At 30.1% G+C, this 26805-nt stretch overlaps 3 protein-coding genes and 1 long non-coding RNA gene across 4 annotated transcripts; 2 read left to right on the top strand and 2 right to left on the bottom strand.

Moving 5' to 3' along the window:
- Nucleotides 1-6477: 6477 nt before the first annotated feature.
- On the top strand, nt 6478-7927 carry LOC135963094 (uncharacterized). The gene is made up of 5 exons (XR_010576818.1): nt 6478-6754; nt 6835-7004; nt 7068-7219; nt 7514-7590; nt 7826-7927. It is a non-coding gene; the product is annotated as an uncharacterized LOC135963094 (long non-coding RNA).
- Nucleotides 7928-11141: 3214 nt separating this feature from the next.
- On the bottom strand, nt 11142-12962 carry LOC135963078 (jerky protein homolog-like). The gene is made up of 3 exons (XM_065514853.1): nt 12153-12962; nt 11622-12098; nt 11142-11559 (listed from the first exon to the last, which is right to left on the bottom strand). Exons 1-3 carry the CDS (start codon nt 12942-12944, stop codon nt 11266-11268), a joined length of 1563 nt encoding a protein of 520 aa, XP_065370925.1. The 5' UTR covers nt 12945-12962; the 3' UTR covers nt 11142-11265.
- A 3463-nt stretch (nt 12963-16425) lies between these two features.
- ProRS-m (prolyl-tRNA synthetase 2-like protein, mitochondrial) lies at nt 16426-22335 on the top strand. Its single transcript, XM_065514850.1, has 5 exons — nt 16426-16587; nt 16647-16898; nt 16961-17222; nt 21413-21962; nt 22041-22335. Exons 1-5 carry the CDS (start codon nt 16495-16497, stop codon nt 22201-22203), a joined length of 1320 nt encoding a protein of 439 aa, XP_065370922.1. The 5' UTR covers nt 16426-16494; the 3' UTR covers nt 22204-22335.
- Nucleotides 22312-26441, bottom strand: LOC135963076 (uncharacterized). Its single transcript, XM_065514851.1, has 5 exons — nt 26281-26441; nt 24060-24183; nt 23685-23986; nt 23236-23433; nt 22312-23044 (listed from the first exon to the last, which is right to left on the bottom strand). The coding sequence occupies exons 1-5, from the start codon at nt 26347-26349 to the stop codon at nt 22430-22432; spliced, it is 1308 nt and encodes a 435-aa protein (XP_065370923.1). The 5' UTR covers nt 26350-26441; the 3' UTR covers nt 22312-22429.
- Between the last annotated feature and the right edge of the window lie 364 nt (nt 26442-26805).

Raw genomic sequence — 26805 nt, 5'->3', positions numbered from 1 at the left:
TCTAATAAGGTGCCAATGGGGAACACAGCTGATTACAGAACTAGCACGCGTTAATGTCAAACTACATATATAAAAAATATTCGCCGGAACGCCATTATGTCAAACTCCATATATAAAAAAATAAGTGAATTCGCCTGTATTTATTTCAATTCGCCACTGCTCTCACCTTGTTAAATACGCCTTGGAGTCTACTTTATTAATTTACCAAGGCGTATTTAACAAGGTGACAGCAGTGGCGAATTAAAATAAATACAGGCGAATTCACTTATTTTTTATATATAGAGTTTGACATACGGACGTACGGGCGAATATTTTTTATATATGTAGTTTGACATTTGTGCGTGCTATTTCTATAATCAGCTGTGCTGCCGATGGCACCAAAACATCAAACGGCAATGATAGAAAATAAATATGAATAAAATATCTATAATTTTACTTTTTTGTAGTGAATAAAGTTGCAAAACGAAGCGGAAATTTAGGAGTGAGTGGATTCAACTTTTTGATTGGTTGCAGGTGAAATATGGAAGCTGTTTTTGCATTGTATGTTTCAAAACAATGGCCCATAATCATAGTCAAACACTAAAGTCGGTTCTTTTTAAAAACAACTTTAAAATAAAAACCTGCTTTTTATTAATTTGCTACCTTAAGCTAGGTAAGGTACTCTTTTCAAAATTTCGAGCGAAATGCTGTCAAACTACATATAAAATATTTGGAATGAAATATATGCGAAATAATTTCGCAAAAGCAGTACTCTGTTTTTATTGTGGAAAACATGTGAAATACATCTGGCAACCTTATTTTTACACACGAAATAACATACGCAGCACTTCAAGGCGTATTTAACAAGGTGACAGCCAAGGTGCATTTAATAAGGTGCCATCGGCAGCACAGCTGATTATAGAAATAGCTCGCACAAATGTCAAACTGCATATATAAAAAATATTCGCCCGTACGTCCGTATGTCAAACTCTATATATAAAAAATAAGTGAATTCGCCTGTATTTATTTCAATTCGCCACTGCTGTCACCTTGTTAAATACGCCTTGGTGACAGCAGTGGCGAATTGAAATAAATACAGGCGAATTCACTTATTTTTTATATATAGAGTTTGACATACGGACGTACGGGCGAATATTTTGTATATATGTAGTTTGACATTTGTGCGTGCTATTTCTATAATCAGCTGTGCTGCCGATGGCACCTTATTAAATGCACCTTGCAGCACTTCTTTCGCACGAACAGCTAGCTGTCAAACAGCATGTAAAATTTTTCGCATGAAAAAACCATGGCCCATAATCATAGTCAAACACTAAAGTCGGTTCCAAGGCGTATTTAACAAGGTGACAGCAGTGGCGAATTGAAATAAATACAGGCGAATTCACTTATTTTTTATATATAGAGTTTGACATACGGACGTACGGGCGAATATTTTTTATATATGTAGTTTGACATTTGTGCGAGCTATTTCTATAATCAGCTGTGCTGCCGATGGCACCTTATTAAATGCACCTTGGTCGGTTCTTTTTAAAAACAACTTTAAAATAAAAACCTGCTTTTTATTAATTTGCAATCATAGTCAAAATTAAAGTATGTTTTAAATTGAACCGACTTTAACTGGGTGCCACCGCAACTGTAGAAAATGTTTTCATACAATATACAACAAAAAACAGACAAGTGGCAACGCTGAACAGCTGACATACAAAATTAAAAAAAAAAATCCAAAAACGTAAACAATAAAAGTAACCGGGACATTTAAAGAAAGTTTGTTGTGGAAAAATGGAAAAGATAAGATTAATATCATAATTACTATATTTTGGTACTAATTTTATTGATAACTGTTCAATAATTGCAAAATCTCTACCAATATATTGTAACTTAAACATTTTTTACTTTGTGACGAACTTTTTTACTCGGCGAAGAACATCTGATGCTGTTGTTAAACGAGTTAAAAACAACTTCAGCTAGTTTTATATTTAAAGTCGACTTCAGCGTCAGAAGTATACTTTAACTTGTCTATGATAGACCTAAAGTCCACTCTTAAGTAAAGTCGAGTTTAATTCTCTTAAAATGTACTTTATTTTTGACTATGATTATGGGCCAATATTAAATCACTGCTCCCACATAAATAATGCTGCTGCAGAACGAAAACATAATTTATGACAAACCCTAATATAATAGAAACTTAACGAGATATTTAAAAATCGATTAATTATTTTCGAATTTATTCACAATTAAGTGAATTCGCTCATTTTCACAAAATTTTACTAGTTTGTTTGATATACATAAAATTGAGTAGGTAATTGTTCTTCTTTCGATTGACTGAATTTTGAAAAAAAAATATTTTTTATGTAAAAATATCCAATTTTTTAGTTTATAAAAATCGAAATCGGCAGAAATTGTTCAGATTTATTGCATTATGACAAACCCACATGTAATAGCAACAAAATGATTTTTTTGCCCTGTGTAATCAAATGCTTATATTTATTTAAAATAAAATTTTTGGTAGGATAGGACAGAATTTGATAAGTTTTAGAGTGTATGTTGGTAAGAAAAATATTTTCTTTGTGGCAACGTTGAACCAAGGCGAATTCATATAAGGTGTACTCATCCCTACAACAATACAAAAACAACATACATTTTGTTTTTGCGTTTTACCCAATCTGTCAAAAAACACAAATAAGGCGAATTCAATATTAAAGTGGAATTTAACAAAAAAACTGGTGTAATATATATTTTTATTGCTTCATTTCATGTGGAGGATGTTAAAATGTTCGATGATGAGTTCAAACGCGTGGAGAAACAGAAGAAATTGAATATAAAACAACAGAAAAAAGTGGACGCATCCCTGTCGGAAAATGTGTAGCTGACTACAAAAATAACCAACTTTAAGTTAACTTTTATGGACTAATTTTAAGCTATCTACTACTCAATGCAAAATTTGCGTTAACCAAAGTGTAAATTCTGTACAATAATTTTTCTGCTTTGGTTAGTTGTTCGTTAGTTTTTTCTTTATTTGGGTTTTCCCCTTTTAGTTTCATATTATTATTTTGAAAGAATAGTAATGCGCCTACAATAAAGTTTTATTCAGTAAGTAACGTCGGTTGAGCCGTCAGTATAAAATGTATTTGCGTATACATATTTTAGTTTTTATATTTTTATCTATGCAACTAAAAGATTACAACAACAGATGATCTAAAATTATGTCAAAATTGTTCATGAGTAAGTTGAACTCCGACTATTTTAGGAGTATATATATATATTAGAGTGACAGCCGATTTTTTTTTTTTAGATTTCAAAGAGTGCCGGGTGGAATATTGTGACACTAGGCCTAAATGTTAAGTGCTGAAAATTTGAGCCAAATCGGCCAACGATTTCTGGACGCGCATCGAGGTCAAAGTTCAGATATATGCAAAATTTTACTGTTAATATGGAATAAATAGGTGAAACTCGTTAACTTTCTGCATTGTTTTCTAGAAATGTGTAGATTTATTTATATTAATGAATATTACATTAAAAAAAAATTTTGGAAATTAACCCTGTATCTCCTTTGGTTCAAAATGACCCAAAAACTGTATTATCGCTAAAATTAGAGAAAAATGCAAATTTTTCAGTTTTTGAAAAAATTTTGCTACTAAATAAATACTTTTGCAATTGAATGCAAAAGAATCGAAATATGTACGTAATTATCGTTGTAATGAGATATAAATGACAAAATTTGATTAAAAAATTTTAAAGTTATTACAAATTCGCCAGACCATTAACGTGTTTCAGGCCACTTGAACAAAAAATTTAGGAAAAAAATTAAGATATTTCGAGGAAAATTAAAATAAAAGCTCATTTTTACTTAAAATATGTCCATATTTACTTGTATATGAGTTTTTGTCTTCGTAGGGTACCGTTAACCTATTTGGAGGGATGGCCAAAAAAAATAATTTTTTTTAACGGCTGTTTCAAAACTCCATTTTAAAATTTTTAAAAATTTTGTTAAACAAATTTCAGATTTTTTCGATCATCACATTGGGGTTTATTGAGATCAAAATAGGGAATAAAAATATGAAAAAATTATGTCAATACCTCTTACAGTTTTTCCGTAACTGCGATTTAAATTTTGCGTTTTTCAAGAAAAACTAATTTTTTGTCCATATTTAGGCGAATGAGTCCAATTTCCTTACTGTTATAAATTTTAAGTAAAACCAATTCATAATATTATAGTCCTTGTAATTTTAAATATGTTCTGAAAGATTTACCAAAATCGGAAAACGATAACCTTTGAATCGTGAAGGTCAAAGGTCAAATTTTTCAATATTTGGAATTTCTAATGAAAATATAGCGAAATGTTATATATTTTTGGTCCGATTTTCATGAAACTTGAGGAAAATATATAATGGTGTCTAGCATTTACAACAACAGTACAAAAATGGATTTTAACCTTTAAGAGTACTTGGGGTCAAAATTGTTCTGTTTTTCGTGATTTTAAAAGTTGAGGGTAATTTGGACCCCAAGTGCTGCTAAGGGTTAATTTCCATTTTTGTGCTGTTATTTTAAATTCTGGACTTTATGTTATATTTTCCTCAAGTTTCATGAAAATCGGCACAAAAATATATAACATTTCGCTATATTTTCATTAGAAATTCCAAATATTGAAAAATTTGACCTTTGACCTTCACGATTCAAAGGTTATCGTTTTCCGATTTTAGTAAAACTTTTAGAAGATATTTAAAATTACAAGGACTATAATATTATGAATAGGTTTTACTTAAAATTTATAACAGTAAGGAAATTGGACTCATTCGCCTAAATATGGACAAAAAATTAGTTTTTCTTGAAAAACGCAAAATTTAAATCGCAGGTAAGGAAAAACTGTAAGAGGTATTGACATAATTTTTTCATATTTTTATTCCCTATTTTGATCTTAATAAACCCCAATGTGATGATCGAAAAAATCTGAAATTTGTTTAACAAAATTTTTAAAAATTTGAAAATGGAGTTTTGAAACAGCCGTTAAAAAAATCATTTTTTTTGGCCATCCCTCCGAATAGGTTAACGGTACCCTACGAAGACAAAAACTCATATACAAGTAAATATGGTCATATTTTAAGTAAAAATGAGCTTTTATTTTAATTTTCCTCGAAATATCTTAATTTTTTTCCTAAATTTTTTGTTCAAGTGGCCTGAAACACGTTAATGGTCTGGCGAATTTGTAATAACTTTAAAATTTTTTAATCAAATTTTGTCATTTATATCTCATTACAACGATAATTACGTACATATTTCGATTCTTTTGCATTCAATTGCAAAAGTATTTATTTAGTAGCAAAATTTTTTCAAAAACTGAAAAATTTGCATTTTTCTCTAATTTTAGCGATAATACAGTTTTTGGGTCATTTTGAACCAAAGGAGATACAGGGTTAATTTCCAAAATTTGTTTTTAATGTAATATTCATGAATATAAATAAATCTACACATTTCTAGAAAACAATGCAGAAAGTTAACGAGTTTCACCTATTTATTCCATATTAACAGTAAAATTTTGCATATATCTGAACTTTGACCTCGATGCGCGTCCAGAAATCGTTGCCCGATTTGGCTCAAATTTTCAGCACTTAACATTTAGGCCTAGTGTCACAATATTCCACCCGGCACTCTTTAAAATTTTAACAAAAATTTTTTTCCATACAACTGATTGTCACTCTAATATATATGTTAAATACATATTATATAATCAATAATAATCTGCAATTAAATAAGTTTTTCGTTTATATTCCGTCCTGGGCACATATGTATGTCAAACATTTTTGTGAAATTAAGATATACATACATTTTTTATTTTAATCTACTTATGTAATTCTTAAATTTTAGTTATTTTAAATATGTTATTAAATATCAACTTCATTCAGTTTCATGCAGCTACCGGCCATTGTCGCCGCTAACTTGTTGACGCCGTGGACTTCAGTAAACAACTTCGACTTTTTATTAGTAAACATTCTCGCGAGTGATATCGAAGTTTTTCTTAAAAATATATGCAAGGCGTATTTAACAAGGTGACAGCAGTGGCGAATTGAAATAAATACAGGCGAATTCACTTATTTTTTATATATAGAGTTTGACATACGGGCGTACGGGCGGATATTTTTTATATATGTAGTTTGACATTTGTGCGTGCTATTTCTATAATCAGCTGTGCTGCCGATGGCACCTTATTAAATGCACCTTGAATATATGATTGTTTAATTTACAAGCAAAGTAAATTAATAAAGTAGACTCAGTAGAACAGCTGACTATTTTTTTTACTTTGGTCTGAACTGTCAATTCACTTGTGGTTGTTGTGGCGAAAAATACAACAAGCCCAAAAGCAAAAACAACAACAGGCAACTTTGACAGCTCAGACATTAAACCAAAAACAAAATTGCTTGTGGTTTTTGTAAATGTTGTATTTGTTGTAGTACTGTCGCTACTTTATTAATTTACTTTGTTTACAAGATTTTAAGTGTGGTAAAATAAAATATAAATAAAATTATATAAATTAATAATAAAAAACAAAATTTATTGTGATTGCTTTAATTTTAATTACAAGTGTTATTTGAATTGTTAAGCAAACATGAAAAGTGTTAGCAAAAGGCATATGAGGAGGCTTTTTAAAAAGGAAAGAACTTTATATTCCAACAAACTACTGTTGTGCATGGATATAAATTTGGATGGAATTCATGGTAAAAGAAGGTTAAAAGACTTCGAGCCTTTTTTCACACCTTGACAGGTAACTTAAAATTTTAAAATTTATATATGTATGGATGTATTCTCAAAAAGCAAATATTTACTTTTGTATATTCTAAACAGATGTCTGTCGATCACTTCGGTCTCAAGATGTTGAAAAGGACATAGGAAACGCCTTAAAAATTGTTACGAACCGGGGATATGGCGAGGTTTCCGACTAGCTGACATGACTGACCTCAGGTGGTCCCAACCCTTTCTCGTCATATACGTTCCATACACAAAAACAAAAAAAGGTATTCAACTAACATTATTCACATATACATATTGAATCACATTAACCCATATTTACATTTAAGAGACAGATGATTTGCTCTTTAGATGCCCTCCCAACCTTGTCGCTATTGTGTCCACAATAATCATTTTTTTTAGCGACCCGAAATCCACCTGACCCCGTTATCCACTTACCAGTCTATCATTGCCATTACCATCAGTTAATTAAGCCAACATCGTAAGTATTAAATGTCAATTATAATAAAGAACATTTTTATTTAAACTAAAATTTAATATCAATGTATATGGCTTGTAATATTGAACTCTTAAATATATAAACAAAACATAACTTAAATCTAAACATATACTATTAATATCTAACAGATTGAAGGAATCACAATAAAATTAAAATTTTTTTGATGTTTATTAATGGTTTTTATACCAATTTAACTAATGAACTTGAATCTATATATATATTAACTTCACTTCCTCAAATCTTGGATCTCGATGTTATTATGACCTACAACTAAAGGAGCTCCCTGAGTCGTGCATTTCTATAACCTTCTCACTGTTTGCAGGCCTTTATTCACGCGCTTTTCTTAAGCTCTGGTAAATAAAATTTAATCTATATATACATATGTTGTTTTTCTAATACTTTTTTTTTCTTTTTCGGTTCTTACACTGATTTTGTGATTCAAACAACAACAATTAAAACAAAAATATTTGACGCTTACACTTTACATAAAAAAAAACTTTCTTCACGAACTCACAACCTAATGTATCTTATAATCTATTTTGTATTTCTTTAACTATTATTTTAATTTTTTTGCGACAAAAAAAATAGGTAATGTGTTGGCTAACCTAAGTGAATTGTTTAACTAATAATACATAATTAAAAATATTTTTTATTAATAAATATTAGTATATAATACTGATAAATCACCAATTCTCTATTTTTTTTTCTATTAAGGATGATATCTTTCCACTTTTTTCTTTTATTTGTTTTTGGCAATTTCAGGATTTGTTTTGGTCTCGATTGCAGATATGTGATTGCTATGTAATTTATAATAATATAAAAAATGGTTACCTGGCTAATTCTTGCAGTGTGGACTAGGCAACTTCTTCGTCACTTCCTTCTTGTTAAATTAGCCAGCTACAAATTTATTTTTAAAGAAGAAAAAAAACACATATCACTATGGAACTATTTATCACCTCTCCTCAAAGTGTAAACTTACGTTTATTCAATTTTAAATTATTATTTATTAAATTGATTTATTTTCCTCCAGGAAAATCATTTCACTATCTCACAGAAATTCTATTCGGTATCCACACTGTTTTATTTACTTTTAGTAACGACTTTATTTTTCAAAAATTAAAGTTTGCGCTCTGTCTTTTCACTTAGAATTTTCATCACCAACTATGCTAATCTTATCCTAACATGAGCTTAAATACCTCCTTTAATTTTCCCCTAACTTCATTTACATTTTCCCGCGGCTTTTCACTCTCAAAAAAAAGCTATATTGATTCAAGAAAACTATTTACTTATTTCCCCTTTCATTATGTCATTTCTCCTTTACTCGTATCAGATAGGCTGTCGATCACGTCATCATGTATTTTTTTATATATGAAGTTTTTTTTTTCCTACTATTGGTTGTTTATCACGCCATCTGTAAGTTTTTTTGTTCTTGTAATTTAAACATTTTTTCGCGGCATAATAATTTTAATGTAGTACATTATTTTCTACTTATATTTTTATATTTGGCGGGTTTCTTCCATTTGGCGGGCTTTACTACTTTATTACTTCGCCAAATTATTTGCATTAACCTAACTCCCACTTTTAGGCGCTTTCCCTGCATTTTCATATGTTTCTACCGCCTACTCTACCAGGAGTTCATGAATTTTAGGAAGAATTCTGTGGACATTTGACAAAACGACTTCTCTCGAGATAAGACAATTTTACAGGATTTTTGTAGTAAATATAAAATTTGAATGCGAAAAAAAATTTGAAAAACTAGTAACTGCCTTTTGACAAAACAGCATATCTCTATTTAGTTTTAGCACATTATTAACAATTATTTTTTGATATAACAGCTTCTTTCGAAAGAAGTCATTTTGTCGAAAGCAAAGATTGAAAAACCTACCACTTGTCTGAGACAAGTAGATTTTTAAATCAGTTGATCGCGAGTTTTCGTTTTGACAAAACGTCTTGTATCGACAGAGGTTCTTTTACAAAAACGAAAATTTAAAAAAGTTAAGTCTTATCTCAACATAAGTGCTTTTAAAAATGGAAAACAGAAGAAAAGAAGCTGTTTTGCTACTTAATACAAGAATAAATAAAAATAAATTAAAATTCGTATAAATGAATTAAGTAAAAAACTTGAGGCTATGGACATAGCCTGAACCATAAAATATATGGTTCAAGTGATGAAAATACTTTGATTGCCAAAAATTTCGATGATGTGAATGGATTGACCATACATTTCTAGTTGTGTTGCATCTTGAATTTGATACAGTGCATGAGCAAATTGAAAAAAATTAAGAAAAATTAATCCTTTTCAATATACCATACACACGACTGGGTAAATTTAATAACGGCTACAAATCGTTCATGAATTAAACCAAAACTATTTTTTAGGTTCTATTGGTCTGATGAAAGATAGATACACATGGAGGAAATGCAACATTTGAGGTATTTATAAAAATAATTTTATTTATAGGCTACATTATATATTAACTTTTTACTACTTACATACATATATCTTTTTCAGGTAAAAAATTTGAGTGAAAATAGGTTCGATGGATGCAGTACGAGTAAAGTAAACCTGGAGTTTTGCAGTACAAATCATCACTAGACCCAGGATAGGCTTTTAAGCTGCTAGACATCAACTCTCGTCGTCTAAAGATGCCGATTCCACAATTGGTCGAAGTTACATGTCTCTATTAGTATTATCACATAAAAAAGCGCGATTTGATGGATATGCTGCCACTGATAAATACCCATCTACACATTTTTTAAAGCATAAAGATCGTTTAAAATCTATCTGGATCTTGACGAAGAAGAAACTCAATAAAGTTTCACAAAGTAAATCGCAAAATATGATTTTTTACTGTTTTCTTCTTATAATAAGATAATAGTATTATTTTATTTAAAAGTTAATTTTTATATTAAAATTCAACCTAATCAAATATTTACTGTTTTTAAAGAAACATTGTAACGAAAAAGTTGAATAATTTTTTTTAATAATACCGAAATATGTTTGTCAAATCAACTTCTTTCGACTTTTTTTTATATTTCAATTTCACAAAACACCTTGTTTTTACATAAGCCGACTCTAATTTAATTAAAACAATTTTGACAAAACGACTTATATGATACAAGCTAATTTGTTTGCTAAAAATACATTTGACAAAAAAGCTTAAAATTTGTTGTTGCTGTTTTAAAGAAAACTATTGCTCTTTCAAACAAAAGAAAAAGCGCTACTTGTTTATTGGATATTTGTCTATAATGTTTATATATAACATTTCTTTGATTTTCTACACAAGAACTTTTGTTAGTAGTTTTTACAGTTTTTTCGCTCTCCTGAAAAGTTGACGTTTTAGAAAGAAGCCGTTTTGTCAAATGTCCACAGAATTGTTTTTCATTCATTTATTTAAATTTTCATATCAAAAAAAAAAAAATACACACTCCCATGTCTGAATGAATGAAATGTCACCCTGTACTTATTTACGGTATGTTGCGTAGTTAACATTTTTTTCTACGTTGATATTATAACAACCCTGAACTCACATACATTCATACATTTCTGACAGCAGCTGGACGGACGAACGCGTGGTAAGTATTTTGACTAACTTTTATTTTTAATTTGTATATTTCTTTTCAGGTTTTCATAATTACTGGGAACATTTTAAGGTAAAAAAAAGTATCGTTCCTTTCTTTATGAACATTTATTAATACTTTTATCTTTTTCAGCCTATCAATAAACAACTTTACCAACAAAAATTACAAACAAAAATACAAATACAGTAGTTTTCCGATTTAACGAACGTATATGTTGTCAGGCCAGTTCGTTAAAGTGAATTGTTCGTTATATGCAGTACTAACTTAAAAGTGGGTTTTTGTCATGTGAATAATTAAAAAAATCATAAAATAGTTTATAAAAGTATATTTTATAAAAAAATGTATTTATTTAACAAAAACAAAAAAGGAACAATTCATGTCACATTTAGAGTTACATATACAAAAAACATAAATAAAAGGCAATTCTTTTATAAAAGTAAAAAAATCTATTTAAAAAAACGATTTAGCAATGTTTGTTTTTTTGGTATGGAAATTTGCTTTTTAATAGCCTCTTCTTGAAGCTCTCTTAAAACCATTGATTTTGAGTAATCTATATTATTTTGCTCTGTCCATTTAATGCAGGCTTCAAAATGTTTGACTGCATCCGCATGATTTATTTTTGGATTTAAGTTTTCGGCTTCGACAATATCCTCATCATTTTGAATTTCATCTTCATCGACGTCTTCAGGTGAGGTAATGTTTTCAACCCAGCTGTTTAAATCATCTACTGATATGTCTACCTGTAATTGTAAATCATAAAATTTATTATGGTTTGAGAAAATTTCTTAAATCTATGACTTACTGTAGGAAAAATTGATCTTAACAATTGAACTCCAGTTTCAACTGCAATAGTATCTTCGTCATGGCGTAAATACGAAGATAAAGGGAGATCATCTTCTTCATCAAAGTGGTCATTTTCCCTTAAAATCTTGTTCCAGCATTTTGTCAAAGAGGACTCAGACACACTTTTCCAAGCTGATGCCAATGTAATCGTTGCTTCAAATAAATTAAATTGCTTTAAAAACAAGGATACATTTTGCTCCGGTGTTGAAAAGAGTCGAGACAATAGACTGTTTTTATAATGTAATTTAAGCAAGCGAATTGCATTCTGACCCATGGGTTGGATCAATGGGGTTACATTAGGGGGCATATAATGCGCCCAAATTTTGCCACTATGAGTTTGTTTTACCAATTCCTCTGCAGGAGGATGAGAGGTTGCATTATCCAAAATGAGAATAGCATTTAGAGGCAAATTGTTTTGTGCTAGAAACTCTTCTACCTAAAATTTAAAATAAAATAAGACTAAGTTATAAAAATGCATGTATGAACTTACCTGGGGTACAAAATTGTTGAAAAACCATGTTTTGAATAGTGTACATGTCATCCAAGCATTTTTCGAGTGGGTATAATCCACAGGCAACGTTTTATTCCGAAATGCACGAGGATTTCGTGATTTTCCAACTAGCAAAGGTTTAATTTTTTTCGAACCACTGGCATTACTACAAACCAAGACTGTGATTCGTTCCTTTGATATTTTTCGGCCCGGCGCACTCCTTTCTCCGGAATGAACATATGTTTTGTCAGGTAAAACTTTCCAAAATAACCCGGTTTCATCCGCATTGAAAATTGCGTCTTTCGGCAAGTTATTTTCTAGAATAATTTGGTTTAATTTTCTTTTAAATGGCTCCACTTCTTGTGCATCTGACGAAAGTTTCTCTCCACTTTGTTTTAAAAGCCGAATGCCATACCTATTTTTAAATCTGGTCAACCACCCGTGGCTGGCATTGAAATTGCCACCATATAATTTTTTATGAATTTCCTTGGCTTTGAATTGTAAAATTGCACCAGTTATGGGATTATGACAACGCCGCTGTCTTTGAAACCAAGAAAAGAGCCGGTTTTCCATTATGGGGAATTCACCCTGTTTAATAGCCTTTCTATTTTTGCTCCCAAAATTTGTAGTTTCCGCATTTTTCAGAAGATTCTCCTTAGATTTTAAAATGGTACAAATTGTGGATTTTTTTATACCATACTTTTTATACAAATCTGTTACACGTAAACCATTTCGATGATCATCTACAATTTTTAATTTATCTTTTAAACAGAGTCTTTTTCTTGTACTCATTTTGATGTTTACGTTAGAAAGGAATGCACATAACTAATCATCTTATTTTAAAAAACAAACAAAAACATCAAAAGAATACAAAAAAAAACACCGCTTTAAACAACGGTAAATTTTTTTACAACATAATTTTTTTTGGGAATTTTGTAAAATGTTCATTCATAATAATTTTATTAGTATTTGTTCGCTAAACTGAGTACAAAAAATAATTTTTGTTCGTTATATAAGGAACTCAATAGAAAAAATTGGTCTGTTCGTTAAACGCGATTTTCGTTAAAACGAATGTTCGTTAAACCGGAAAACTACTGTACCTACAAAAAAAAACTAATTAACTAATTTACTAACAAAAAAAATGGAAACGAAATTTTACTAACAAAACTAACAAAAAAAATACTAATGGAAATATAAATAAAAACACTGGGACCCGGGCAGGAGGTAGTGTCTCCACAGGCCGCAAGCCCCTCCCCACTGATTATATACATTTTTAAAGAATTTTAACACTGGGACCCGGGCAGGAGGTGGTGTCTCCACTGGCCGCAAGCCCCTCCCCACATTTCTGAAGACAGGGAGTTGAGGTCAATGTAGTTTCTGGCCTCCTCCCGACTGTTTCCCTAAGGTCCCCCCACGCAAAATTTTTTTTTGGGGTCAGAAGCGTATAACCTCAGGGTGAACCGCAACAAAATAATAAAAAAAAACGTTATGTTCATGCGCAGTGCATTAAAAATAAGAACAAGCAATTAAAAAATTAATTGCAACAAAAGACATTTAATTTTTGCTGTGTTTCAAATAAAAAAGTTCTAAACTAATGAGACTTTTTGAACTATGTTTATTGTTTTGTCATAAAATAACATTTATTTTGTTTGCAGCACAACAATTTGTTTAAACTAAAATAATATATTAGGACATTATGGCAATATGACCTAATAGCTGACCGTTTGAATACCCCAATTGTTTGTATGTATATTTATGTAAATATGTGCATATATGTATCATAGTGATTTTTATGTAATTCTTGAAAAGAGTTAATTTAACTTTTTGCAAAGTTATTTATGTATATACCTAAAAATAATCAAATATTTATTGTAATAGTGAAGTTTTTAATAAATTATAATTTTTCAAAAATTACAATAAAACATTTTTGTATTAAGAATTAAAATTATTCAAAATGTGACAGCTAACTGAATAATAGTTAGTTTGCAGCTAGCTATAAAAAGTTAGTGTTCAGCTAACGTGTAAACAATCAACTTCTAGTTGATTTAAATCTAACTAACTTAAAGTTAATTTAAAAAAACCTACTTATAGCCAACTTAAAAACAGTTAGGTTACATCTAGCTTCAAAAAATTAACTGAAAGCTAACGTTTAGTAGGTTAACTTTAAGTTAGTTGAAAAGTAATGCAGAGTCGGACAACTGACTACTGCATAGGACATCGCAATGTTAAAATAGTTAGTTGTTTCAATTGAAAAGTAATCCAAGTGTCAGTCAGAACTAGTTGCGAAATAGTTAGCTTTAAGTTAGTTTAAAGTTAACTCAGTTTCCGACAGGGATTAAAAACACACACATATATATGGCGCGCACCAACACAAACATAAATTTTGACAGTTTGGATAAAACAGCTGATGATCAGCTGGGCTAATGAGAAAACCTTATATGAATTCGCCTTGCCTTGGTTGTTACAATAGAAACCAAGGCGTATTAAAATCAGTGTTTAAAAAGCTACGATAACTAACAAATTTTTAACTGTTGCTACTACTACTGCTTCAAAAAAGTGTGTCTGTAGCAGTAGCAGTAGCAATTGTCTTTTTCTTGTTTTTTTAAAACTACTGCTAACTTCAAAATATAAAACTCTTAACAGAGCAGTAGTAATAAAACATGAATTGTAAATGGAGTAGTAATTTTTAAGGCAGCAGTTAAGTAGCAGTTGATGCAGCAGTTAAGGTAGCAATAAAAGTAGTCAAAAAAGAAAATCTTCAGACATAACACCAAAATTGACAGAATTAAACATTGTGTGTTGTTTTTGTTTTGAGAGAGTTTGAAAGAATTATTCATTTTTATTCGTCTCAGATGTTCGTGTTGCTAACAGAAAGATCGTGTTTTCTGTGTGTATAGCAAAAAAGCCGAACTTTTGTTTACAACACGACCAACTGACACAAATATACATTCACAACAACAACACATATTATACTTTTTTGGCTGAAGATTTTTATTTTTGACTTATTTTATTGCTACCTCAACTGCTACATAGCTGCTACTTCAACTGCTACTTCTTTTACTACCAAACTGCTACTTCTATTACTACTAAATTTTAAAAGTAGCAGAATTAATAAAAAACTAATGACTGTTACATCAAAACTTTTTCTTTTTTAAGGTAGCAACAGATAATAAATTACTCTGCTACTTTTAATTTTTTCTTTTATTAGTACTACTACAACTACTGCTACCAAAATGTGATGGTAGCAGTAGTAGTAGTAATTATTGACTCCGAGTTTTTATTAATTTTTTAACTAGACTACTTGTGTTTTTCGTTGCTACTGCTACTTGTAGTCTAGTTTTTCAAACACTGATTAAAATACGCCTTGATAGGAAACTAGTTGACTAATCAAGTCTGAACACCATAAATAAAAACGCTCAATTGACATCTAATATTCATTTCAAATATTTAACAACCCTGTGCCCAAGGCGTATTTAACAAGGTGACAGCAGTGGCGAATTGAAATAAATACAGGCGAATTCACTTATTTTTTATATATAGAGTTTGACATACGGACGTACGGGCGAATATTTTTTATATATGTAGTTTGACATTTGTGCGTGCTATTTCTATAATCAGCTGTGCTGCCAATGGCACCAAAGTAAATTAATAAAGTAGACTCAGTAGAACAGCTGACTATTTTTTTTCCTTTGGTCTGAACTGTCAATTCACTTGTGGTTGTTGTGGCGAAAAATACAACAAGCCCAAAAGCAAAAACAACAACAGGCAACTTTGACAGCTCAGACCTTAAACCAAAAACAAAATTGCTTGTGGTTTTTGTAAATGTTGTATTTGTTGTAGTACTGTCGCTACCAAGGCGTATTTAACAAGGTGACAGCAGTGGCGAATTGAAATAAATACAGGCGAATTCACTTATTTTTTATATATAGAGTTTGACATACGGGCGTACGGGCGAATACAAGGTGCATTTAATAAGGTGCCATCGGCAGCACAGCTGATTATAGATATAGCACGCACAAATGTCAAACTACATATATAAAAAATATTCGCCCGTACGCCCGTATGTCAAACTCTATATATAAAAAATAAGTGAATTCGCCTGTATTTATTTCAATTCGCCACTGCTGTCACCTTGTTAAATACGCCTTGGGCGAATATTTTTTATATATGAAGTTTGACATTTGTGCGTGCTATTTCTATAATCAGCTGTGCTGCCGATGGCACCTTATTAAATGCACCTTGGTCGCTACTTTATTAATTTACTTTGGATGGCACCTTATTAAATGCACCTTGCCTGTGCCTGATTGGTTTATTTACATTTTTTTTAGTGTGACAGTAAAACATGCAGAAGTTATCCCGACTATTTTGGCCGGTTTTAGTGACTCCAAAAAATGCAGTTGCTAAGAATTTGGAAGCTATATCGAAAAGTCAAAAGGTATTTATTTCTACAATTAACCTCTTATACAAAATCATTAATTTGGTAAACACTTTCAGTTAATGACCGAGTTGGGTCTATTAAAACCAGCAACTCATGGCACATTTCAAATAATGCCACTTGCGCAACGTTCTTTAGATAAATTATGTGCTATAGTCAATGAAGCTATGCTTTCCGTGGAAGGGCAAAAAATAACATTACCCGTATTAACTTCATCTATATTGTGGAACAAGTCGGGAAGATTAAAAGGCGATATTACAGAGTTTTTTATGTTACGTGATCGTCATAATAAGGAGTTTTTATTGAGCCCGGTATGACAATGGATATTTTTAATTAAAAAAATTATAACATTTAATAGTAATCTTATGAATAGACACACGAGGAAGCTGTTACATCAATGTTAGCGTCAGCAGCACCCATTTCCTATAGACAACTACCTTTACGGCTGTATCAAATTGGACCAAAATTTCGTGATGAATTAAAAGCCCGCTTTGGTTTAATGCGAGCCAAGGAATTTTTAATGAAAGATATGTATACATTTGATCGCTCCGAGAAGGAAGCTATAATAACATATGAATTAATAAATGAAGCATATATGAAGTTATTTCAACAGCTGGAAGTTCCATTTAAAAAAGGTAAGGTAATCGGACCGTCCTTTATTCACTGCCTTCGAGAGTTTTGCGTTTCACTCGCATTGGTTAATGTTCGTTTAACTGTACTGCGTTACTATTTTTCGAAGTATGCATTGGCCACATGTAATGGTTAAGTTTTATAGCCTATAAATTATATTTGTTACATGCCGGAGTACCAAACAAACAAAACACAATTTGGATATTGATGGAAACATACTCTCACTGAATTTTAAAAAAAATTAGTGGTCATGTAATTAAGTTTTGAATTAGTGCTAGGGTATTCAATTAATCGGGTTTCTGGTTTAATCGGTTAATCGAGCAAATAATTAATCGAGGTTTAGATTTATTCGGTTAATAATCGGTTAATTTAAATTTATTCGATTAACCGAATAATTTATATTTTCATTTTAAATTGAAAATACAACAACGAATTTTGTGTACATAAACATAAAAAACAGCAAATAAGGTATTTGAGATCATTTTTATAAACATATCGCCTATTTGTTGCAACAACGTCAAAACTCAAAATCCGTGTTTTATGAACTGAGTAATACAAAATATACGCTGTTCTATAATCTTTCATATAGTTTCATCAGTTTTCAAAAAAGTCAATTATTTTTTGTGTGTGAGAGTTTTTTTTGTTGTAAACATCAAAATTAAAATTCATGTTTTCTAGTATAAGTATAAGATAAGTGAAAATTTGGTTAAATACAGATTAGAAAGATATTAACATCTACTGTTTATATTTCTGAAATCGCATGATTTGTTGAAAATTTATTTATTTTACTAAAAATAGTAAAATGTCATAAAATATTCAAAGACGTTTTTCTCGAAACGACTTTTTTGAATTATGACGTTGTTGCAGCAAATGAGCGATGTGTGAGTTTTTTAGGGTTTTAGTTAGATCTTCTGCAATAATCTTTTATAAAAATAATATAATTTAAACGATTTTTTTCTTTAGATTTAATAAAACTTTTTTTGGAAAAAAACTCTCGCTGATTGTATATGTTGGAGAAATCAAAAGCATGATAAAGAATATTCCCTTTTGGATTGTTTTAGATTTTTATTAATTTAATAGTTTCGTTTAGATATGATAAAAGACTCATTTCAAAAAAAAGTTACGTCTACACATGTAAATACAAACAAAGTTTCAAATACATACATGTAAATTAAATATGTCAGTTGTTATATATACACCAGGGGTGCCCACAAGTTCCTTATGGAAGAGTAAATACCAATACATTTAAAGAAAAACTACTTTTTATTCAATATTTGTTGTTGTTAAAACCAATTCATACAAAGAAAAAAAAACTCACTTTCAACACACACATCTTTAAAATATCATACGATAAACAAAAACAAAATCTACATGGATGATCGCAGTCGTCAATGTTTGCCAGCAATGCATACGAAAGTGTTGTTGCTTTCAACATGCGTGTATTCAGTGAAGAACGACAAAAAAAATAATAAGACAAAGTTGTTTGTGTATTTTGTATTGCTAGTGCCAAAGTAAATTAATAAAGTAGCGACAGTACTACAACAAATACAACATTTACAAAAACCACAAGCAATTTTGTTTTTGGTTTAAGGTCTGAGCTGTCAAAGTTGCCTGTTGTTGTTTTTGCTTTTGGGCTTGTTGTATTTTTCGCCACAACAACCACAAGTGAATTGACAGTTCAGACCAAAGTAAAAAAAATAGTCAGCTGTTCTACTGAGTCTACTTTATTAATTTACTTTGGCTAGTGCTGAGTGCTCTAGTGAGTATACAAAACACACAGCCTATAGCTAAGAGCAATTACAAAAACAAAAGAGTACCAAGAGTATAGGGCTTGGGCATGACTGATATACACACTAATCATGTTTAAAAAATATATAATTTTAATTTGAAATTTGTATTTGAATTGAAACGGAAAAATAAATACAAAAATGTGCAAAAAAAAAGGAATTTCGGTTAATCGGTTAATCGACACAAATTAATCGGTTTATTTGTTATTTGAAAATCGGCAATTTCAAATTATTCGAACAGTTAACCGTCCAAAATTAATCGGTTAACCGATTAACGGTTAATCGATTGAATACCCTAATTAGTGCACAAAAATATACTTAAACCATGTTGAACTTAAAATTTAGTGCAAAATTTGTAGTTGCACTCAAAAAGTTGCAAATAATTTAAATTTGTGTGCAAACTTTTTTAACGCACTAATGTTTAGTGAGCTTGCAAATTTTCGACGTTTAAGAATTCCGGCTTTCTATACGAAGGCATAGGTTGCCGAATCTCTTTTTAGGAGTAATCCATAAATGAAAGGGGAAATTAGTGAATTTATAACATTCATGTAATGATATATCAATATTAATACAAATAGTGCTAAATTTAAGTCAATAGAGCTTAATTTTTTAATAGTATTTAATAACATATTATTATAAAGCAAATGTTTTTTTGTTTTTAAATTACATGTATGCATGTCGTCTACAATATCAAAAGATACGAATATTTAAAATTACACATTATGAAAGTTGTTGGCAATATTTTCTTTCATTAGTTCAAAAAAATCAAGATTCTTATAAAAGTATTGTTACTCATTCATCTCCATATCTATTACATATCTTTAATTTTTCTCGATCTGCTCGGAATCCAACATTATTGTTGCCAAGAATTACTAACTCCACATTTGAAAAATCATTTTTGGTACGAGTATGTAGGCTTTGGAATTCTTTGCATCCTAATTTAAAGACGTTTAATTTTTCAAAGAGTACATTTAAACGGAATCTACTACATTTTTTTGAGAGCTAAACTAGCATATTATTCAGTAAGGATTTTTGAATACTCTCATAATTTTTTTGTTAAATACTCAATATCTATATAATATTTGTTACCTTTTGTTTTCCAATAAAGGCGTATTATATTTTTAAATTTTAGTTTAAGTTAGTTTTAGTTTTACTATTTTTACTTTTATTCATTATTTAATTGTAAAAATATTGTATTAATCGTATATGGCCCAATGGGCTCGATTATTTAAATAAAGAATGAAATGAAATATGTACAGTGGTGGCCAGGAATTTAAGACAAAAATTGTTTGCTAAATTCCATGTAATTGTCAATTATTTTTTCAAATATTTCCACAAATATGTATGCATGAGGACTGTTTTAACACACAAGTGTGTTTTATTCGAATGTGTCAATTCATACATATTCACCATGAACACATAAAATTTTTCTACAACTTGACCAACAAATTTTTTTTTTAAATAAACATATTTTCACACATTTATATCATTATAATTTTATTATTATAAAATATTCGGACCAAATTTCGTATTGTTACGTTTTAACCTTTTCAAAAAGCTGGTTTATTTCCTTTAAATAAACCGGATACTTTTGATTGCAAATAAAAGCCGTTTAGTAGTTTGAAAATTGTAACAACTCTTTATTTCTTTAAAATGTACAACAACAGAATTAAATAACCACTCAATGTTTTTTATACACGTTTATAAATTCTCAGAATTACAGACACAATTTATAATGTACACGAATTTACTTGAAAAACACAACACACTTTAAGGCACTCAGATGATGTTTATTCGAAAAGCGTCTCTGATCAACTCAACTCAATTGCAACCTCTGCCACTATTTATAACACTGCATTACCATCTAGAAAGCTCTTTAACTGTCAAAGTTCGAATATTCTAGATCATACGCCATCTGTGGTGTACTTTCTACAATGTTCTTTAACTGATTATTCGAACTCGAATACAGTGTTGCCAACTTACAATCAAATCAACTGAAAGCTTTTATTTAACAATGCCCACAGATATGTTACAGTTTTACAGCACTGTTACTTGAAAGCATTATGCTACTTTTAAATCAGCCGTTAAAATCGTTATATTTGAATTCAAGTACAATTTCGTAACAGTATTTTTAGTTCCATTAGTTTCGGTCATATCATGTTATTAACAGCGGATGTTCGCTTTCCACATATCTTTCTCCATATATGTTTTACCGATTTTTCCAAACATTTTTCAGAAACTAGAAACATTAATAATAAATTTCATACCCTTAGAGGTCCTTTTATTTTGGCTCTATCGCACTTAAAATTCAGTTGCTGAAAAAAATTCAAGTATTTGTCTTAAATTGGTGGCCACCACTGTATGTAGGTATAAATAGTGTTATCATATTCTAAGCATTTTCTTTTTAGTGGAAGCCTGCACTGGTATGATGGGGGGAAAAATATCCCATGAATATCATTACATATCTCCAGCTGGTGAAGATAATTTATTGCATTGTCAAAATTGCAACCATGCATTTAATGCTGAAGTGTCGGCTGAAAGTGCTACCCCAAAGTGTGTTCAATGTCAAAGTGTCAACGTGCATCAAGTGAAGGGTATGGAAGTGGCTCATGCATTTCTTTTAGGTGATCGTTACTCTAAAGTTTTCAATGCCACATTCTTGCATACTGATGGTAAACCTAAAACGTCTATAATGGGCTGTTACGGCATTGGCATAAGTCGTATATTGGCTGCTGCACTGGAGGTTTTGTCGACGGAAAACGAACTGAAATGGCCCACCTTATTGGCTCCCTATGATGTGTGTATTATAGGACCTAAACAGGGGAGTAAGGAACAAGCTCAGGCCGAGCAAATCGAAAATCAATTATGTCAACAGATTTGTGAAATATACGGCCAAGATGTGATTCATGATGACCGAAAATATATGACTATTGGCAAACGATTGATGGAGGCGAAAAGGTAAGTAGTGTATAAAATAAAAATTTAACCAATTGTTGTTCCTACATTCATTATTCGTCCTAATTTATTTGCTTTCAGAATGGGCTATCCTGTTATTATTGTGGCTGGTTCTAAAGCATGTTTAACAGAACCCAAAGTCGAAATTATAATTAGAGAAAAGTCTATAGAATTAGATATTTATACAGCATTACAAGAACTAGCTAAATATAAGAAACAAAAAATAAATTTAATTCAGACGTAAGTTAAAGTTTTTTATTTGTTTTATTATTATTTTATTATTTAAAATTTTGTTAAATATTAACTAAATATAACAACAATGGTTTGAAAAAAAATCAACAACAACAAATGATCAATGTATCACGATACAAGAGAATTTATTTAGTTATTTATTAAGCAACATTAATTTACAAACGTACTTTTATATACACGTTATATCCATCTTTAACAATCCTCCATCAATTGGCTTTTTAATGGCCATAATCAGGCGTTGGAATTTCGGGATAAACTTGCAGTTGGGGTTTCTTGGGCACTGGTGGTGGCATACTAGTATACGACCAAGGTAATTGTCCTCTTAACTCTTCGCTTACTCTTTGATTTTGCATTGGAAATTGGAAGCTTTCATTGGTGGTTGAATAACGATTATTCAATGGCGATATGGGTGATAATTCCTGATGATATTGCGATGTATTACGTTGTAGAGGGTAATTTAATCTATCTGGATGTGTTTCAGTATTGCGGTAAGTAGTTGCCATGTCACTATTAGATTGTGATTCGTTGGGGGAAGGAGCTGTGGGATATATATTTGCAACCGGTACAGTAGGTGACTGCACATTATAGGATCTAGAGTTTTGATTTGTCTGAGGCGGCATGGATGATTGTCTTTGGATATTTTGAATTTGTAAAGATGGTAATGCTGGTTTTGATCGTTCGTCGACTCCCAATGATTGTTGTTGCTGTGATGATTGTGGCTGGTTTTTAGTTTGTACTGGAGAAATTTCTTCACGGAGCTGTCGCTGAGGACTGGTAACAGGAGCAGTACTAGTAGTGGCCAAACTATTTACACTACTTTGTTTTGACGAATTCTAGATATGCATATATTTTTTAAAATACAAAAACAAATTTTAATTAATTCAATGAACTTATTTCTGTAAATCATTAATTAGAAACCCGATTTGGTTTCATATTTTAGTCTGTCATTCTATAAACTAATAGTTTTAAGTCTGAAAAATATGAACTGGGAATTCCTTAAACTAATAACATTACTGGAACTTACCCTTTTCGACAGCGTATTTGATAACGACAAACAGAAGCTCGATCCAAAGATATTTAATAACCAAATTAAAATAACTCGAGAGCCAATACATGTCATAACCACAGCTGGTGTTATAAAATAGGCATCAAAATTAGACAAGACTTCTATAACTTTTGTGTCAGCCGTTATACTTAAATATTCAAATGTTTTCTGCACAGACTGCAACAAGATAAAAATTATGTAAATTTACTAAATACTACCGACCATTCGAAAGTTTTAACAATATGGCTACATATTCGGTAAACCCAATTCGAGAATGCGAATAAAAAAAAATATTTTTGTTGTTTTTACACACTTTCAGCTTAAAATTTCAAATACAGATAAATTGAATTTAACTGGTATGTGCCATTCTTGTTGAAAAAGAAAGGCTACCGACAGGTTTATGGTGATATCTAAGGTTAAACAATTACCGTTGTATTAATAATATCATGTATATGATAACCAGTGGCAACAACATCCAAAACGCAGCCAGCCATTATAACAAGAAACCAGGGCCAAAAACAGAGTCCATTTATAGTTTTCGTAACTGGACCACATAGAGTTGTAATAATTGCCAACGAAGTCACAACCCATAGAGTACTTATAACAGCATATGTAATCATAAATATAAATGTACGATTCTCAACCGGCTCTGCCTTGTTGAAATCCACATCCAAGGTTATAACCCCTGGCACATCAGATACTGATACAGAGGGTTTCCCACAATCTTCATCTGTTTAAAAGAATATCAAATTTAAAGAAAAATATAAAAATATATATTACAAATTTGTGCAAATTTTACTTACTCATAAAATATATCAAATCCATAGCAAATTGGAACGGTTTGCTGCTTATATCTGTAGTCTCCTTGGAACATTGTCTTAGAGTTATACCCCATATTGATAGACCCAAATACACGCCGCCTTGTAGCTATTAAACGATATTAAACCATTACAAATAAATTAATTTTATATTATTTCGATGTTTGTTACGTTTTGGTATTTTTTAAATATGCTTCGATTAATTACCACAAACTATTTTAGGTGATAAGATAACTTATTGTTTATGTGTAAATTGCTTCTATGTTTGATGGCAGTATGAATGAGTATGTATTTATCAGATTTTTGGTATTTGGTTCGGGAATTTTTATTTGAAATGACCAAAGAGCATTTTTGTTAGCCAATATAATAAATCACTATAATGAATGATATATTATTTAAACTAATTTAAATCAAATTTTATTTTTTAAATTCGACAATAAACAAAATTATATGCATGTAGAACATAATTTCATACAAAAATTAGTTAGATTTTTGGTTCTTCCGAAAAGTGACTAAAAAGTTCTTTCACCACGACATCATGTTTTTCTCTCAAAAATGTTTTTAACTTACGTTTATGTCGAAAAGCGGACACGCTTAATAACAGCTATTATTCTATTTTAGGCATGTATTTATCCGGTTTATTTGCGAATATACACAAATATCGTAATCAATTGTTCGGTTTGTTGATAGTTTTTACTACATAGTTTTACCACCGTCGCACAGTGGCGCCATTAGAATTTTTCGTTGCAAAAATCATAACTTTTGAACCAAATGAGATAATCAAAAAATGTAAAAGGCATATGATAGATAATCGATCAACCTATGAAATGTTTGAAAAGAGGTCTACGCCTTTTAGGTGCCCACTTATGGGTTATCAATGTAGAAATTTGTGAAAAAATGTCAAAAATCAAAACTTATTTTGAAAATATGCCAAATATAGAAATTGATAGTTTTTTTTATTTTCCATCAAAGTTGAGAAATATTTAAAAAATGGATAGTAGGTAAATATCGATTTACCTGGACAAATACAAAGCAAACAGTACAATTTTTTTTATTATTTTCCTTATAAATAGATCTATCAATAGAATCAAAAATAATGACGATCCGTTATCTAGTTTTCGAGATATTGTATCTGAAAGCGGACCAAATTACCTAAAAATGGTCTGTTTTTTTGAAAACTAAAACATTGATAGGCTATATCTTCTGAACCAAAAATCTAATTGTATAAGAGTAGCATATTTGAAATCATTTTCCTGTAAAATAGATTTATTCAATATTTTTTAGGGGCACATAGAATTTTTGATTTTTGTCACTTGTTCTACGGGTGGCACTGTGCGTCGGATGTTATTAATACGAAAATAACAACCACTTTTACGTTCAGAACCAGGTAATGTTTGAATATTCTGGAATTCTGGAATAAATACGAACAGCGATAAGTAAATAATTGTCAACTACGTACGTACTTCCAGACTATTGACGTTTTTTGAATAGTTTATATTTAGCCCAATCAGGAATAAAAAACTACGTCTGATTATAATTTTATTAATATATAAAATATATATATTTAAAATTCACAAAAGCAGGTCTAACTTATTTGTTATTGCAGAAAACGTGATCGATAATGCAATACATTTCTTTAAGTGGTTGGATACTAACAAGGAAGATATTAAATAGATACATACATATGTATATAAAGTGGAGCTTTTGAAAAAGTTCCAACAAATTTCCATAGTATTTTATAATTACAATACCTTAAAACACTGCCGTTATTCTATAAATACAACTGAAAATACAACTTTTTTTTGTCCAAATTGAGTTTATTAAAAACAATTTAAATTGACATATAAAAAACTTATTTTTAATTTTTATTAAAAAATAATTTAATTCGGTATAAAATTACCGTAATCATTAAAATAATATTACAAAAATAACAGCACATTCCGTTACTGTTATTGATATATTCCAAATTAGCGCTACCGTTACCTTATAAACGCATTGAATCGGTAGCCATCCTTGTTGGAATATCTGTATGAAACAAACTTTGCACAAAATGAATTTGCTTTTATAAAATATTACTAATTTTCCAAAAACATTTGGAAAGAAGAAAATAAAAAAACATACTTTACGTTTTTTTTTATGTATGTATATGGCGATCTTGTGGCGAATGAGATGTGTATATGAATGTAAACCCAATAAATATACTTACCAATATCACAACTGCCATAAAAAATATAAAACATTTTGCAAACCCAGTATTAACTCCAGAGTTTGACATTTTTTTCTCTTTTTTTTTGATTTTACAAGGATTATTTATAAGTTTAAAATTTGATTTCCGTTCTAAGTTTAAATATGGCACTTCTTTCACTCAGGCATACTAGGATATGACTAAACAATCGCGTTCTATTTACCTTTAAATGATAAAAATAAATACGTTTGTACAATAAATCTATGAATAATTTTATTTTTTACCGATCACCAAATGAAAATATTGTTTTTGCTCTTGTAAAATTCATAATATTAAACTTATACCTATACATAGTGGTATATTTAAGACCACATACATACATACGAATTATTTCGTTTTCATTTCCTCAATATCTTATCAAATTAATAATGAGTTCATTATTGGGATTTTATAAAATTTTACCGACTTTTTCCTTCCTTTATTTTGCAAATTGTAAAAGAAAAGAATGAACAGTAAAAAGAGGTATTTTTTTTATTTATTATAAAT

The sequence above is a fragment of the Calliphora vicina genome, unplaced genomic scaffold, assembly GCF_958450345.1.
Source record: "Calliphora vicina unplaced genomic scaffold, idCalVici1.1 scaffold_21, whole genome shotgun sequence".
Lineage (NCBI taxonomy): Eukaryota > Metazoa > Arthropoda > Insecta > Diptera > Calliphoridae > Calliphora > Calliphora vicina.
This window is presented reverse-complemented; position numbering and strand designations above follow the sequence as displayed.

Bases quoted from the DNA above. Each gene is read 5' to 3' on its own strand.
- LOC135963078 (XM_065514853.1), bottom strand. From the start codon at position 12,944: ATGAGTACAAGAAAAAGACTCTGTTTAAAAGATAAATTAAAAATTGTA. The intron at 12,099-12,152 runs GTAAGTTCATAC...TTTAAATTTTAG, and splicing joins TCAACAATTTTGTACCCCAG to GTAGAAGAGTTTCTAGCACA. The intron at 11,560-11,621 runs GTAAGTCATAGA...TTACAATTACAG, and splicing joins TAAGATCAATTTTTCCTACA to GTAGACATATCAGTAGATGA.
- ProRS-m (XM_065514850.1), top strand. From the start codon at position 16,495: ATGCAGAAGTTATCCCGACTATTTTGGCCGGTTTTAGTGACTCCAAAA. The intron at 16,899-16,960 runs GTATGACAATGG...TCTTATGAATAG, and splicing joins AGGAGTTTTTATTGAGCCCG to ACACACGAGGAAGCTGTTAC. The intron at 17,223-21,412 runs GTAAGGTAATCG...TTTTCTTTTTAG, and splicing joins GGAAGTTCCATTTAAAAAAG to TGGAAGCCTGCACTGGTATG.
- LOC135963076 (XM_065514851.1), bottom strand. From the start codon at position 26,349: ATGTCAAACTCTGGAGTTAATACTGGGTTTGCAAAATGTTTTATATTT. The intron at 24,184-26,280 runs GTAAGTATATTT...ATCGTTTAATAG, and splicing joins TTATGGCAGTTGTGATATTG to CTACAAGGCGGCGTGTATTT. The intron at 23,434-23,684 runs GTAATTGTTTAA...ATCTTGTTGCAG, and splicing joins ATGATATTATTAATACAACG to TCTGTGCAGAAAACATTTGA.